We start from the raw sequence: 17,237 nt of genomic DNA on the forward strand, positions 1-17,237 counted from the left end.
GTATATGTGCCACATTTTCTTTTCTTTTTTTTTTTTTTTAATATCATCTTTATTTAAATGACTAATGCATATTCACTGAATTTAAAGCTAGATATTTAAATGTCTTTTTTTTTTTTTTTATTATACTTTAAGTTCTAGGGTACATGTGCATGACGTTTATATCATGTATAACTCCCCAATGCAATCCCTCCCTCCTCCCCCCTCCCCATGATAGGCCCCAGTGTGTGATGTTCCCCTTCCCGAGTCCAAGTGATCTCATTGTTCAGTTCCCACCTATGAGTGAGAACATGCGGTATTTGGTTTTCTCTTCTTGTGATAGTTTGCTAAGAATGATGGTTTCCAGCTGCATCCATGTCCCTACAAGGACGCAAACTCATCCTTTTTCATGGCTGCATAGTATTCCATGGTGTATATGTGCCACATTTTCTTAATCCAGTCTGTCACAGATGGACATTTGGGTTGATTCCAAGTCTTTGCTATTGTGAATAGTGCCACAATAAACAAACGTGTGCATGTGTCTTTGTAGTAGAGTAATTTATAATCCTTTGGGTATATACCCAGTAGTGGGATGGCTGGGTCATATGGTACATCTAGTTCTAGATCCTTGAGGAATCGCCATACTGTTTTCCATAATGGTTGAACTAGTTTACAATCCCACCAACAGTGTAAAAGTGTTCCTATTTCTCCACATCCTCTCCAACACCTGTTGTTTCCTGACTTCTTAATGATTGCCATTCTAACTGGTGTGAGATGGTATCTCATTGTGGTTTTGATTTGCATTTCTCTGATGGCCAGTGATGATGAGCATTTTTTCATGTGTCTGTTGGCTGTATGGATGTCTTCTTTTGAGAAATGTCTGTTCATATCCTTTCCCCACTTTTTGATGGGGTTGTTTGCTTTTTTCTTGTATATTTGTTTGAGTTCTTTGTAGATTCTGGATATTAGCCCTTTGTCAGATGAGTAGGTTGCAAAAATTTTTTCCCATTCTGTAGGTTGCCTGTTCACTCTGATGGTAGTTTCTTTGGCTGTGCAAAAGCTCTTTAGTTTAATTAGATCCCATGTGTCAATTTTTGCTTTTGCTGCCGTTGCTTTTGGTGTTTTAGACATGAAGTCCTTGCCCATGCCTATGTCCTGAATGGTACTACCTAGATTTTCTTCTAGGGTTTTTATGGTATTAGGTCTAACATTTAAGTCTCTAATCCATCTTGAATTAATTTTCGTATAAGGGGTAAGGAAAGGATCCAGTTTCAGCTTTCTACTTATGGCTAGCCAATTTTCCCAGCACCATTTATTAAATAGGGAATCCTTTCCCCATTTCTTGTTTCTCTCAGGTTTGTCAAAGATCAGATGGCTGTAGATGTGTGGTATTATTTCTGAGGACTCTGTTCTGTTCCATTGGTCTATATCTCTGTTGTGGTACCAGTACCATGCTGTTTTGGTTACTGTAGCCTTGTAGTATAGTTTGAAGTCAGGTAGCGTGACGCCTCCAGCTTTGTCCTTTTGACTTAGGATTGTCTTGGCAATGCGGGCTCTTTTTTGGTTCCATATGAACTTTAAAGCCGTTTTTTCCAATTCTGTGAAGAAAGTCATTGGTAGCTTGATGGGGATGGCATTGAATCTATAAATCACCTTGGGCAGTATGGCCATTTTCACGATATTGATTCTTCCTATCCATGAGCATGGTATGTTCTTCCATTTGTTTGTGTCCTCTTTGATTTCACTGAGCAGTGGTTTGTAGTTCTCCTTGAAGAGGTCCTTTACTTCCCTTGTAAGCTGGATTCCTAGGTATTTGATTCTCTTTGAAGCAATTGTGAATGGAAGTTGATTCCTGATTTGGCTCTCTGCTTGTCTGTTACTGGTGTATAAGAATGCTTGTGATTTTTGCACATTAATTTTGTATCCTGAGACTTTGCTGAAGTTGCTTATCAGCTTAAGCAGATTTTGGGCTGAGACAATGGGGTTTTCTAAATATACAATCATGTCATCTGCAAACAGGGACAATTTGACTTCTTCTTTTCCTAACTGGATACCCTTGATTTCTTTCTCTTGCCTGATTGCCCTAGCCAGAACTTCCAACACTATGTTGAATAGGAGTGGTGAGAGAGGGCATCCCTGTCTTGTGCCAGTTTTCAAAGGGAATTTTTCCAGTTTTTGCCCATTCAGTATGATATTAGCTGTGGGTTTGTCATAAATAGCTCTTATTATTTTGAGGTACATTCCATCAATACCAAATTTATTGAGCGTTTTTAGCATAAAGGCTGTTGAATTTTGTCAAAAGCCTTTTCTGCATCTATTGAGATAATCATGTGGTTCTTGTCTTTGGTTCTGTTTATATGCTGGATTACGTTTATTGATTTGCGAATGTTGAACCAGCCTTGCATCCCAGGGATGAAGCCCACTTGATCATGGTGGATAAGCTTTTTGATGTGCTGCTGAATCCGGTTTGCCAGTATTTTATTGAGGATTTTTGCTTCGATGTTCATCAGGGATATTGGTCTAAAATTCTCTCTTTTTGTTGTGTCTCTGCCAGGCTTTGGTATCAGGATGATGTTGGCCTCATAAAAAGAGTTAGGGAGGATTCCCTCTTTTTCTATTGATTGAAATAGTTTCAGAAGGAATGGTACCAGCTCCACCTTGTACCTCTGGTAGAATTCAGCTGTGAATCCATCTGGTCCTGGACTTTTTTTGGTGGGTAGGCTATTAATTGTTGCCTCAATTTCAGAGCCTGCTATTGGTCTATTCAGGGATTCAACTTCTTCCTGGTTTAGTCTTGGGAGAGTGTAAGTGTCCAGGAAATTATCCATTTCTTCTAGATTTTCTAGTTGATTTGCGTAGAAGTGTTTATAGTATTCTCTGATGGTAGTTTGTATTTCTGTGGGGTCGGTGGTGATATCCCCTTTATCATTTTTTATTGCGTCTATTTGATTCCTCTCTCTTTTCTTCTTTATTAGTCTAGCTAGCGGTCTGTCAATTTTGTTGATCTTTTCAAAAAACCAACTCCTGGATTCATTGATTTTTTGGAGGGTTTTTTGTGTCTCTATCTCCTTCAGTTCTGCTCTGATCTTAGTTATTTCTTGTCTTCTGCTAGCTTTTGAATGTGTTTGCTCTTGCCTCTCTAGTTCTTTTAATTGTGATGTTAGAGTGTCAATTTTAGATCTTTCCTGCTTTCTTGTGGGCATTTAGTGCTATAAATTTCCCTCTACACATTGCTTTAAATGTGTCCCAGAGATTCTGGTATGTTGTATCTTTGTTCTCATTGGTTTCAAAGAACATCTTTATTTCTGCTTTCATTTCGTTATGTACCCAGTAGTCATTCAGGAGCAGGTTGTTCAGTTTCCATGTAGTTGAGCGTTTGGATTGAGTTTCTTAGTCCTGAGTTCTAGTTTGATTGCACTGTGGTCTGAGAGACAGTTTGTTATAATTTCTGTTCTTGTACATTTGCTGAGGAGTGCTTTACTTCCAATTATGTGGTCAATTTTGGAATAAGTGCGATGTGGTGCTGAGAAGAATGTATATTCTGTTGATTTGGGGTGGAGAGTTCTATAGATGTCTATTAGGTCCGCTTGGTGCAGAGATGAGTTCAATTCCTGGATATCCTTGTTAACTTTCTGTCTCATTGATCTGTCTAATGTTGACAGTGGAGTGTTGAAGTCTCCCATTATTATTGTATGGGAGTCTAAGTCTCTTTGTAGGTCTCTAAGGACTTGCTTTATGAATCTGGGTGCTCCTGTATTGGGTGCATATATATTTAGGAGAGTTAGCTCTTCCTGTTGAATTGATCCCTTTACCATGATGTAATGGCCTTCTTTGTCTCTTTTGATCTTTGATGGTTTAAAGTCTGTTTTATCAGAGACTAGGATTGCAACTCCTGCTTTTTTTTGTTCTCCATTTGCTTGGTAGATCTTCCTCCATCCCTTTATTTTGAGCCTATGTATGTCTCTGCATGTGAGATGGGTCTCCTGAATACAGCAGACTGATGGGTCTTGACTCTTGATCCAGTTTGCCAGTCTGTGTCTTTTAATTGGAGCATTTAGTCCATTGACATTTAAGGTTAATATTGTTATGTGTGAACTTGATCCTGTCATTATGATATTAACTGGTGATTTTGCTCGTTAGTTGATGCAGTTTCTTCCTAGCCTCGATGGTCTTTACATTTTGGCATGTTTTTGCAATGGCTGGTACCGCTTGTTCCTTTCCATGTTTAGGGCTTCCTTCAGGGTCTCTTGTAAGGCAGGCCTGGTGGTGACAAAATCTCTAAGCATTTGCTTATCTGTAAAGGATTTTATTTCTCCTTCACTGATGAAGCTTAGTTTGGCTGGATATGAAATTCTGGGTTTAAAATTCTTTTCTTTAAGAACGTTGAATATTGGCCCCCACTCTCTTCTGGCTTGGAGAGTTTCTGCCGAGAGGTCTGCTGTTATTCTGATGGGCTTCCCTTTGTGGGTAACCCGACTTTCTCTCTGGCTGCCCTTAAGATTTTTTCCTTCATTTCAACTTTGGTGAATCTGGCAATTATGTGTCTTGGAGTTGCTCTTCTGGAGGAGTATCTTTGTGGCGTTCTCTGTATTTCCTGAATTTGAATGTTGGCCTGCCCTACTAGGTTGGGGAAGTTCTCCTGGATGATATCCTGAAGAGTGTTTTCCAACTTGGTTCCATTTTCCCCCTCACTTTCAGGCACCCCAATCAGACGTAGATTTGGTCTTTTTACATAATCCCATACTTCTTGCAGGCTTTGTTCATTTCTTTTTCTTCTTTTTTCTTTTGGTTTCTCTTCTCGCTTCATTTCATTCATTTGATCCTCAATCGCTGATACTCTTTCTTCCAGTTGATCGAGTCGGTTACTGAAGCTTGTGCATTTGTCACGTATTTCTCGTGTCATGGTTTTCATCTCTGTCATTTCGTTTATGATCTTCTCTGCATTAATTAATCTAGCTGTCAATTCTTCCACTTTTTTTTCAAGATTTTTAGTTTCTTTGCGCTGGGTACGTAATTCCTCCTTTAGCTCTGAGAGGTTTGATGGAGTGAAGCCTTCTTCTCTCATCTCGTCAAAGTCATTCTCTGACCAGCTTTGATCCGTTGCTGGCGATGGGCTGCGCTCCTTTGCAGGGGGAGATGCGCTCTTATTTTTTGAATTTCCAGCTTTTCTGCCCTGCTTCTTCCCCATCTTTGTGGTTTTATCTGTCTCTGGACTTTGATGATGGTGACGTACGGATGGGGTTTTGGTATAGGTGTCCTTCCTGTTTGATAGTTTTCCGTCTGACAGTCAGAAGGACTGTCTGTTGGTCTGTTGGAGATTGCTTGAGGTCCACTCCAGACCCTGTTTGCCTGGGTATCAGCAGCAGAGGTTGCCGAAGATAGAATATTGCTGAACAGCGAGTGTACCTGTCTGATTCTTCCTTTGGAAGTTTCCTCTCAGGGGTGACGCCACCCTGTGAGGTGTGGGGTGTCAGACTGCCCCTAGTGGGGGATGTCTCTCAGCTGGGCTACTCAGGGGTCAGGGACCCACCTGAGCAGGCAGTCTGTCCATTCTCAGATCTCAACCTCCGCGTTAGGAGATCCACGGCTCTCCCCAAAGCTGTCAGACAGAGTCGTTCGCGTCTGCACCGCCCCGCTCTTTCCCCTAATGGGCTGCAGCTGTGCGCTGTCCGCAGAGGTAGAGTCTACAGAGACAGGCAGGCTTCCTTGAGCTGCTGTGAGCTCCACCCAGTTGGAGCTTCCCAGGGGCTTTGTTTACCTACTTAAGCCTCAGCAATGGCGGGCGCCCCTCCCCCAGCCTCGCTGCTGCCTTGCGGATAGATCGTCGCAGACGGCTGTGTTAGCAGTGAGGGAGGCTCCGTGGGCGTGGGACCCTCCCGGCCAGGTGTGGGATATATTCTCCTGGTGTGCCTGTTTCCTTAAAGCGCAGTATTGGGGTGGGAGTTACCCGATTTTCCAGGTGTTGTGTGTCTCAGTTCCCCTGGCTAGGAAAAAGGGATTCCTTTCCCCCTTGCGCTTCCAGGTGAGGCGATGCCTCGCCCTGCTTCAGCTCACGCTGGTCAGGCTGCAGCAGCTGATCAGCACCGATTGTCCGGCACTCCCTAGCGAGATGACCCCAGTACCTCAGTTGAAAACGCAGAAATCACCGGTCTTCTGTGTCACTCGCGCTGGGAGTTGGAGACTGGAGCTGCTCCTATTCGGCCATCTTGCTCCGCCCCCTCCACATTTTCTTTATCCAGTCCATTATTGATGGACATTTGGGTTGGTTCCAAGTCTTTGCTATTGTGAATAGTACTGCAGTAAACATACGTGTGCATGTGTCTTTATAGTAGAATGATTTATAATCCTTTGGGTATATACCCAGTAATGGGATTGCTGGGTCAAATGGTATTTCTAGTTCTAGATCCTTGAGGATTCACCACACTGTCATCCACAATCGTTGAACTAATTTACACTCCCACCACAGTGTAAAAGCATTCCTATTTCTCCACATCCTCTCCAGTATCTGTTGTTTCCTAACTTTTTGATGATTGCCATTCTAACTGGCATGAGATGGTATCTCATTGTGGTTTTGATTTGCATTTCTCTAATGAACAGTGATGATGAGCATTTTTTCATATGTTTGTTGGCTGCACAAATGTCTTCTTTTGAGAAGTATCTGTTCATATCCTTCGTCCACTTTTTGATGGGGTGGTTTTTTTCTTTTAAATTCGTTTTTTTTTTTTTTTTTTTAGTGGAGTCTCGCTTTGCCACTCAGGCTGGAGTGCAGTGGCACAATCTCAGCTCACTGCAACCTCCGCCTCCCTGGTTCAGGTGATTCTTCTGTCTCAGCCTCCCGAGTAGCTAGAACTTCAGGCGTGTGCCACCAAGCCCAGCTAATTTTTGTATTTTTAGTAGCGACAGGGTTTCACCATATTGGCCAGGCTGGTCTCAAACTCCTGACCTCGTAATCCGCCCACCTCGGCCTCCCAAAGTGCTGGGATTAGAGGCATGAGCCACCGTGCCCATCCTTTTTCTTGTAAAGTTGCTTAAATTCTCTGTAGATTCTGGATATTAGCCCTTTGTCAGATGGATAAATTGCAAACATTTTCTCCCATTCTGTAGGTTGCCTGTTCACTCTGATGATAGTTTCTTTTGCTGTGCAGAAGTTCTTTAGTTTAATTAGATCCCATTTGTGTATTTTAGTTTTTGTTGCCATTGCTTTTGGGGTTTCAGACATGAAGTCTTTGCTCATGCCTGCCTTGAATGGTATTGCCCAGGTTTTCTTCTAGGATTTTTATGGTCCTAGATCTTACATTGATTCATCTTGAGTTGATTTTCATATAAGGTGTAAGCAAGGGGTCCAGTTTCTGTTTTCCATATATGGCTAGCAGGTTTCCCAACACCATTTATTAAATAGGTAATATTTTCCCCATTGCTTGTTTGTGTCAAGTTTGTCAAAGATCAGTTGGTTGTAGACATGTGGTGTTATTTCTGAGGCCTCTGTTCTGTTCCATTGGTCTATATATCTGTTTTGGTACCAGTGCCATGCTGTTTTTGTTACTGCGGCCTTGTAGTATAGTTTGAAGTCAGGTAGTGGGATGCCTCCAGCTTTGTTCTTCTTGCCCAGCATTGTCTTGGCTATGTGGGCTCTTTTTTTGTTCCATTTGAATTTTAAAGTAGTTTTTCCAATTCTGTGAAGAAAGTCAGTGGTAGCTTGATGGGGATGGCATTGAATCTATAAATTACCTTGGGCAGTATGGCCATTTTCACAATATTGATTCTTCCTATCCATGAGCATGGAATGTTTTTCCACTTGTTTGTGTCCTCTCTTATTTCCTTGAGCAGTGGTTGGTAATTTTCCCTGAAGAGGTCCTTCACATCCCTTATAAGTTGAATTCCTAGGTATTTTATTCTCTTTGTAGCAGTTGTGAATGGGATTTCACTCGACTTGGCTCTCTGTTTGTCTGTTATTGGTGTATAAGAATGCTTGTGATTTTTGCACATTGATTTTGTATTCTGAGACTTTGCTGAAGTTGCATATCAGCGTAAAGAGATTTTGGGCTGAGATGATGGAGTTTTCTAAATATATAATCATATAATCTGCAAACAGACAATTTGACTTCTTCTCTTCCTATTTGAATACCATTTATTTCTTTCTCTTGCCTGACTGCCCTGGCCAGAACTTCCAATACTATGTTGAATAGGAGTGTTGAGACAGGGCATCTTTGTCTTGTGCCAGTTTTCAAAGGAAATGCTTCCAATTTTTGCCCATTCAGTTTGATATTGGCTGTGGGTTTGTCATAAATAGCTCTTATTATTTTGAGATACATTCCATTGATACCTAGTTTATTGAGGATTTTTAGCATGAAGAGGTGTTGAATTTTGTTGAAAGCCTTTTCTGCATCTATTGAGATTATCATGTGGTTTTTGTCATTGGTTCTGTTTATGTGATGGATTATGTTTATTGATTTGCATATGTTGAACCAGCCTTGCATCCCAGGGATGAAGCTGACTTGATCGTGGTGGATAAGTTTTTTGATGTGCTGCTGGATTAGGTTCACCAGTATTTTACTGAGGATTTTCGCATCGATGTTCATCAGGGATATTGGCCGAAAATTGTCCTTTTTTGTTGTGTCTCTGCCAGGCTTTGGTATCAGGATGATGCTGGCCTCATAAAATGAGTTGGGGAGGATTCCCCCTTTTTCTATTGTTTGGAATAGTTTCAGAAGGAATGGTACCAGCTCCTCTTTGTACCTCTGGTAGAATTCAGCTGTGAATCCGTCTGGTCCTGGACTTTTTTTTTTTGGTTGGTAGGCTATTAATTACTGCCTCAATTTCAAAACTTGTTATTGGTTTATTCAGGAATTCGACTTCTTCCTGGTTTAGACTTGGGAGAGTGTATGTGTCCAGGAATTTATCCAATTCTTCTAGATGTTCTAGTTTATTTGCATAGAGGTGTTTATAGTATTCTCTGATGGTAGTTTGTATTTCTGTGGGATCGGTGGTTATATCCCCTATATCATTTTTTATTTATTGTGTCTATTTGATTCTTCTCTCTCCTTGACTAGTCTGGCTAGCAGTGTATTTTGTTGATCTTTTCAAAAAACCAGCTCCTGGATTCAGTGATTTTTTGAAGGCTTTTTTTGTGTTTCTATCTCCTTCAGTTCTGCTCTGATCTTAGTTATTTCTTGTCTTCTGCTAGATTTTGAATTTGTTTGCGGTTGCTTCTCTGGTTCTTTTAATTGTGATGTTAGGTTGTCAATTTCAGATCTTTCCTGCTTTCTTTTGTAGGCATTTAGTGCTATAAATTTCCCTCTACACACTGCTTTAAATGTGTCCCAGAGATTCTGGTATGCTGTGTTTTCATTCTCATTGGTTTCAAAGAACATCTTTATTTCTGCCTTCATTTCCTTATTTACCCAGTCGTCATTCAGTAGCATGTTGTTCAGTTTCCATGTAGTTGTGCAGTTTTGAGTGAGTTTCTTAATCCTGAGCTCTAATTTGATTGCACTGTGTTCTGAGAGACTATTATGATTTCCATTCTTTTGCATTTACTGAGGAGTATATTACTTCCAATTATGTGGTCAATTTTAGAATAATTGTGATGAGGTGCTGAGAAAAATGTATATTCTGTCGAACTGGGGTGAAGAGTTCTGTAGATGTCCATTAGGTCTGCTTGTTCCAGAGCTGAGTTCAAGTCCTGAGTATCTTTGTTAATTTTCTGTCTCATTGATCTGTCTAATATTGACAGTGGGGTGTTAAAATGTCCCACTATTATTGTATGGGAGTCTAAGTCTTTTTGTAGGTCTCCAAGAACTTGCTTTATGAATCTGGGTACTCCTGTATTGGGTGCGTGTATATTAAGGATAGTTAGCTCTTCATGCTGCGTTGATCCCTTTCCCATTATGTAATGCCCTTCTTTGCCTCTTTTGATCTTTGTTGGTTTAAAGTCTGTTTTATGAGATTAGGATTGCAACTCCTGCTTTTTTTTACTTTCCATTTGCTTGGTAAATATTCCACCACCCTTTTATTTTGATCCTATGTGTGTCTTTGCACGTAAGATGGGTTTCCTGAATACAGCACTCTAATGGGTCTTGACTCTATCCAATTTGCCAGTCTGTGTCTTTTAATTGGTCCAGTTAGCCCATTTACATTTAAGGTTAATATTGTTATGTGTGAATTTGATCCTGTCATTATGATGTTAGCTGGTTGTTTTGCCTGTTAGTTGATGCAGTTTCTTCATAGTGTCAATGTTCTTTACAGTTTATTATTGTTTTGCAGTGGATGGTATGAGTTGTTCCTTTCCACGTTTAGTGCTTCCTTCAGGAGCTTTTGTAAGGCAGGCCTGGTGGTGACAAAATCTCTCAGCATTTCCTTGTCTCTAAAGGATTTTATTCCTCCTTCGCTTAGGAAGCTTAGTGTGGCTGGATATGAAATTCTGGGCTGAAAATTTTTTTCTTTAAGAATGTTGAATATTGGCCCCTACTCTCTTCCAGCTTGCAGGGTTTCTGCCGAGAGATCCGCTGTTAGTCTTTGTGTGTAACCTGACCTTTCTCTCCGGCCCCTTAACATTTTTTCCTTCATTTCAACCTTGCTGAATCTGACGATTGTATGTCTTGGAATTGCTCTTCTCAAGGAATATCTTTGTGGTGTTCTCTGTGCTTCCTGAATTTGAACGTTGGCCTGCCTTGCTAGGTTGTGAAAGTTCTCCTGGATAATATACTGAAGAGTGTTTTCCAACTTGGTTCCATTCTCCTCATCACTTTCAGGTACACCAATTGAACATCGATTTGGTCTGTTCACATAGTCCCATATTTCTTGGAGGCTTTTCTTGTTCCTTTTTATTCTTTTTCCTCTAATCTTGTCTTCTCTCTTTATTTCATTAATTTGATCTTCAATCACTGATATCTTTTCTTCTGCTTGATTGATTCAGCTATTGAAACTGTGTATGCTTCACAAAGTTCTCGTGCTGTGTTTTTCAGCTCCATGAGGTCATTTATATTCTTCTCTGCACTGGTTATTCTAGTTAGCAATTTGTCTAACCTTTTTTTCAAGCTTCTTAGCTTCCTTGCATTGGGTTAGAACATGCTCCCTTAGCTCGGAGGAGTTTGTTATTACCCACCTTCTGAAGCCTATTTCTGTCAATTCGTCAAACTCATTCTCCATCCAGTTTTGTTCCCTTGCTGGTGAGGAGTTTTGATCCTTTGGAGGAGAAGAATCATTTGGGTTTTGGAATTTTCAGCCTTTTTGCACTGGTTTCTCTCCATCTTTACGAATTTATCTACCTTTTGCCTTTGATGTTGGTGACCTTCGGATGAGGTCTTTGAGTGGACGTGCTGTTCCTTTCTGTTTGTTAGATTTCCTTCTGACAGTCAGGCCCCTCTGCTGCTGGTCTGCTGGAGTTTGCTGGAGGTCCACTCCTGACCCTGTGTGCCTGGGTATCACTAGTGGAGGCTGCAGAACAGCAAAGATTGCCACCTGATCTTTCCTCTGGAAGCTTCATCCCAGAGTGGCACCTGCTAGATGCCAGTCAGCGCTCTCCTGTATGAGGTGTCTGTCGGCCCCTACTGGGAGGTGTCTGCCAATCAGGATACACAGGGTCAGGGACCCACTTGAGGAGACAATCTGACCCTTAGCAGAGTTTGAATGCTTTGCTGGGAGGTTCACTACTCTTCAGATCTGTCAGGCGGGGATGTTCAAGTCCGCTGAAACTTCACCCATAGCTACCCCTTTCCCCAGGTGCTCTGTCCCAGGGAGATGGGAGTTTTATCTCTAAGTCCTTGACGGGAGCTGCTGCCTTTTTTTTCAGAAATGCCCTGCTCAGAGAAGAGAAATCTGGCAGTCTGGCCACAGCAGCCTTGCTGAGCTGCAGTGGGCTCCCCCTAGTTCGAAATTCCCGGTGGCTTTGTTTACACTGTGAGTGTAAAACTGCCTACTCAAGCCTCAGCAATTACGGATGCTCCTATCCCCACCAAGCTCGAACGTCCCGGGTCGATCTCGGACTGCTGCTGTGCTGACAGCGAGAATTTCAAGCCAGTGGATCTTAGTTTGCTGGGCTCTGTGGGGGTGGAAACTGCCGAGCCAGACCACTTGGCTCCTTGGCTTCAGCACCCTTTCCAGGGGAGTGAAGAGTTTTGTCTCGCTGGTGTTCAAGGTGCCCTGGGGTATGGAAAAAAAGAACTCCTGTAGCTAGTTCGATGTCTGCCCAAATGGCTGCCCAGTTTTTTGCTTGAAACCCAGGGGCCTGGTGGGGTGGGCACCGGAGGGGATCTCCTGGTTTGTGGGTTGCGAAGAAAATTCCCCTACCCCTTGTGCTTCCTGGGTGAGGTGACACACCACCCTGCTTTGGCTCGCCTTCTGTGGGCGGCACCCACCGTCCAACCAGTACCAATGAGATGAACTGGGTACCTCAGTTGGAAATGCAGAAATCACCTTCCTTCTGTGTCAATCTATCTAGGAGCTACAGACCGGAGCTGTTCCCATTCAGCCATCTTGCCAGCAATTGTGAATGTTTTTTCTATCTTAAACCTAGCTAGGGTATACATTCCTGGTGGCCCATTATACTATTATCTGTACTTTTGTCTCTATTTGAAAATACCCATTAATTATGTTCAAGAGAAACCATCCCACTGGGGAACATTTAGAATATTTTTTGAAGTATTAGGAAGAAATATCATACATTATCTCAGGACCAAGATGGTGACCTTGATGGATTTTATAAAGTACTCATTTGGAAAGTTTATTTAACAAGCTATAAACCTATCCACCTTGTGTATACCTATTATACCATCTTAAATTGGTTATTTATACTTAATAATTGTGGCAAATTATAGAGGTATTAATATAAAATATGATGTATTTTGTGAACTTTAATGATAATTTTTTAGATAGATTGAAAATTCATCAAAACAATTAATGAAAATTTATCAACTATTTTCTAAGTTCACATCACAAGGTATTGTGTCAGTAAGAAGAATTTTGTATTTGCTGATATACAATCTTTAAAATAAATTGTAAAGATGTTCTTGAAGGTCGCAATATATCTAGACAGTTTACCCTTGGGGAAAAACACATCACTTTGTAAGATCAACTGGTGGAATAAATAGCTAGGAAAATGTAAACTGTGAAGAAGCAAAATGTAAGAAACTGAAAGACTGAGGGAACTGGCAGAGGAAACTGAGGGAAGAATCCATCCACCTCAACAGCCATCGTGGTGGCAGGTAACAGACTGACTCAGCCTGGATACATTTTACAAGTTAATACTGGCTCAGGAGGCTGTGTGCGTGGCAATATGTGGTAGTTGTTATATTATTTTGGCAGAAGGTGAAACAGAAAACCAGGAAAGAAAAATGTGAATTGTAATTTTGGCTAATTGTTCGTGTTCTCACGGGAACCAGAACAGGTTGACCATTAGTCTGCAATACCTTGAGGACCTAAAGTTGTGCCTCCCTCTCTCATTTGGAAAGTCTAATGTGTAAGAATTAGTTACAGGAAGGAAGGAAACCCTGTGGAGACCCTGTTGCCTTCCCAAACTTCTCATGTGTGGTCTGTATGTGTGTGTATGTTTATGTGTAGCTGTTCACAATATCATAACAAGCTCTTCAATGCAAAGGAAAAAGACTATTTCTCTCTCTATATAAAAGGAGACTCCATCATACTTCTTACTTCATTAAGGATATACAAATTAAACTATTCAGTCTGATAGGTAAGGCCTGCTATAACTCGTTTCTCCAGTTGTGTCTTGGACCTCCCTGTAAGAACTTGTTCTGAGCAGATAGATCTTTTCCTGAACCCTACCCTCAGTCCCATCTTGTTCATGTTTGCTTCCATTTCTTTTTTCCAAAGAAATTGACTTGAATTATGATGTTCTCCCTGACTTTTCTTATGCTATCTACATTCTCCCGTTCTTCTGACCTGGTTGAAGTCTGTGGTTGTTTTTGTCTTTTGTTTCTTTGCATTGTTGACTCACAATCAAATTGCCCAGGGGACATAATCACACTGTCATTCAGAGCAGATACTACTAGCTAATATTTTACAGGACAGATCTAGGTCATGTGGAATAAACTACTTCAAATTATTTCCTTTTCATCTCAAAATACCTTTTTACAGTATATTCACTTATCTTATTCTCTCCTCCGGCTTTCCAAAAAAAAAAAAAAAAAGGTGTCAATTGAAAGAGAAAACTGGCCCAACTACCTCAGCCTACATCATAATAAACTGCCAAAAGTGAGAATGCTGAAGTTGAGTGTGTCCCTATAGTGGAAGAACACTGAGTTATACTAATCACAAGTCTTGAGTTTCAGCACCGGTTCAGTCCATTTTTATTAGTGTCAGACTTGGTAAGATGCTTACTCTCCCAGTGTTCTCCACAGTTCCCCCATCCTGAAAATAAAATCATAATAATAAAAAACAGTATATTTGACCCTGTTATTCTCTCAAGATACTATCCTAGCATTTTCTTTTCTTATAAAAACAAATGTCTCAAAGATTGTCCTGCTTGTTGCCTTCCTACTTCTCAGCTCACTTTCTTCTCACTTCTCATTGCCTTCTCACTCCTCACCCTGGTAACTTGGCTTCTGTTTCCATCACAAAACTCAAAGTCTTCTCAACTTCTCTTTTTTACATCTCTGGAGAACTTCTGATCTCTAACATCTGTAGCTCTCCCAGTCTCCTCCCCCCACATTTCAAAATATTTGTTCTCACTCTATCATTCTACAAAAATGATAGCAAATCTCCTGTACCAGTCACCGTGCTAAGTGCTAGATGCAGTCATGGTCTCTATCCTCATGTTGCAATGGAGCCTAGTGGCAAAGACAGACATCAAGTATGAGAGTATTTGATCCCATCTGGTTTGTCCTTTGAGGAAGTGACAGTTGACACGAAGTATGAGTACAGTAAAGGTAACGAAGGAGGGTGTTGAGGAGAATGGTGTCCCTGTGAGTGGACATAGTGAAAAGTGCAGGGTCAGGAGGGAGTATAGCATGTGTGAGGATTTTAAAGAAGAATGAAAAATTGAGAAATTGAGACAATTTGAAAAGGAAAGAAGAGACTAGACCATGCCAGACATAGTAATCTACATTAAGGGGTCTGTCTTTAATTTTAAGGCAATGGGGTGCCATTGTTTAACTGTATGTGTGTGTGTGTGCGTGCGTGCATGCATGTGTGTGTGAGAGAGAGAGGAAAGAAAGAAAGAAAGAAAGAGAACAAAGAAAGGGAAAGAGAGAGAGGAAGAAAGGAAAAAAGAAAGAAAGAAGAAAGAAAGAAAGAGGAAGAAAGGAAGAAAGAAAGAAAGAAAGAAAAAGAAAAGAAAGAAAAAGAAAGAAAGAAAAAGAGAGATGCTATGTTTAGAAAAGATCGCTGTGGCTAAAGTCTGGAACATTGATAGATGGATTGGAGAGAGGATACAATTAAGAGAAGACTGTACATCCAGGCAACAAATGATGCTTTCCATGGTGAGGATAGAGAGAAGTAGACAGATGCCAGATACCATGTAATATCAACAGGTCTTGATGATGGCGGGATGAAGGAGAGGGATATCATGGACAACTCCTTCATTTCTGCCTGATGGAGAGTGGATAGTTCTCCAACTGCTCCTTCAGTTGATCCCCAAGTGTAGATGCCCCTCAATGTGCTATTCTCAACTCTTTCTTCTTCCTACACTTTCTCCTTTAGTAGTTCTTCAATTTCTAGGCTTAACATCCCAATTCTACAAGATGTTATCCAAACTTACAATGCTATTTACTCCAGAGATCACATACTGGTAGCCCATTTGAGAGATATCTATGCTTCATTATCCTGTGATTTTTTAATTAAAAAATATGAATTATGAAAGATTTAGAAGTCAGAATTTTCATATAAAATTTGCATTTGAAACTCTTTTAATAATTGGAAGCTCCATCAACACTGAACCCATATTCTTCATGTCAACATTTCGGCAGAACTGAGTGACAGCTGACCCTTTTAGCAAGTATTTTCCACTTTGCTGTAGTCCCTGACATTTGGGCACCTGGCCACCACATTTATTGAGTTTTTGTTTGGTCATCCCAGGCACTAGCCTTTAAACCTCAGCTTTAGTCCAATCACCTTAGAATGTAGAACACTTACCCAGCATCATACCGCTGAAAACTGCAGCAATGTCAAAATCCCACGCTCTTTCTACTCCCTGTCCTGAATCACACAATTGCTGAACAAAGCATCCCATCAGTTGGCAGTTAGCACTATCACAATTGCTAGGCTAAGGTGTTTGACCAGGTTTTTCTTTGAAGTACTGTAGGCAGTTTCTGTCCACATATTTTAATTCCTTGCAGCACAACTTGTTTTTTATTAACACAAAATTACATATATTTTACATTGTGAAGAGTCTAAATATTGCTGTATAAAAGCTTGCTAATATCATTATTCTTTCTTCTTTCTAATTTTCTTCTAGAACTCTTGGAACGGTCTTTAGCCCTTTTAAACAAAAGTCAACAACTCACTGACTTCATAGAAAAATTCAAGTGTGAAGGACCTAATGTGAATCCTGAGTTGATTCAGGGAGCTCATAGCAGCTGTCTGAAGATTGACAGCCTTCTTGAACTTCTACAAGACAGGAGAAGACAGTTAGACAAGTACTTGAAGCAACAGTGGCAAGAATTGAGTCAGGTTCTGCAGATATGTCAGTGGGACCAACAAGAAAACCAGGTAACCCAAAGGCGCATTGGATGATGTTACAGTCTCAGCTGATTAGTTGTTATATGGATTAACCATTCCCTGGGGCAGTTCGTCAGTCTTCATGGTCAAATCCTTTGGTCTTTGGTCCAAAAAGCTTTCATCCAAACTACCATGTTATTTTTCCCTGTAAGTAATATAAAATCAAATGTATGCATTTTTTCATTATACTGTTGATTTTATAAATGAGAGAACACCTGTGGGTAGTTTTGAGAATGAATGTATTCTATTGTCGGATTCTTCCTTCCTTCCAGGTCACTACTTTTAGACATGTTTCTTTAACATTTTGAAATGTTAATTGCAATTTTCTTAAAAGTTGAAGAGGCATGATGCTGCCAAATTGTGCTAGATTGCTGCTTACATCAGTAAAAAAAGTCTGTCAGCCCAAAATAGAGATAATGTTCTTAGAAGAGTAGTCTGATGCCAATCAAGAAATATGACCTTGGCCCATAGCTGCAGGATCTGTGGTCAGAGGGCTTTGGGGGTTGATGAGTTTGTAGGCTCATTAGAGCTCATTACCCAGGCTGTGAGCACATTTCTGATGGGTTGTCAATGTGCTTGACATGGATTTC

General features: G+C 40.8%; 1 protein-coding gene across 2 annotated transcripts in view; it reads left to right on the forward strand.

The window, feature by feature from the left end:
• Positions 1 to 17,237, forward strand: part of CCDC141 (coiled-coil domain containing 141) — a 222,600-nt gene that overhangs the window by 76,760 nt on the left and 128,603 nt on the right. For both annotated transcript variants that reach the window (XM_033230994.1, XM_033230993.1), the window contains exon 5: positions 16,385 to 16,638. In XM_033230994.1, the coding sequence (XP_033086885.1) occupies positions 16,385 to 16,638 (254 nt within the window). The remainder of the gene's footprint in view (positions 1 to 16,384; positions 16,639 to 17,237) is intronic.

This window comes from Trachypithecus francoisi, unplaced genomic scaffold, assembly GCF_009764315.1.
Source record: "Trachypithecus francoisi isolate TF-2019V2 unplaced genomic scaffold, Tfra_2.0 Lachesis_group13, whole genome shotgun sequence".
Lineage (NCBI taxonomy): Eukaryota > Metazoa > Chordata > Mammalia > Primates > Cercopithecidae > Trachypithecus > Trachypithecus francoisi.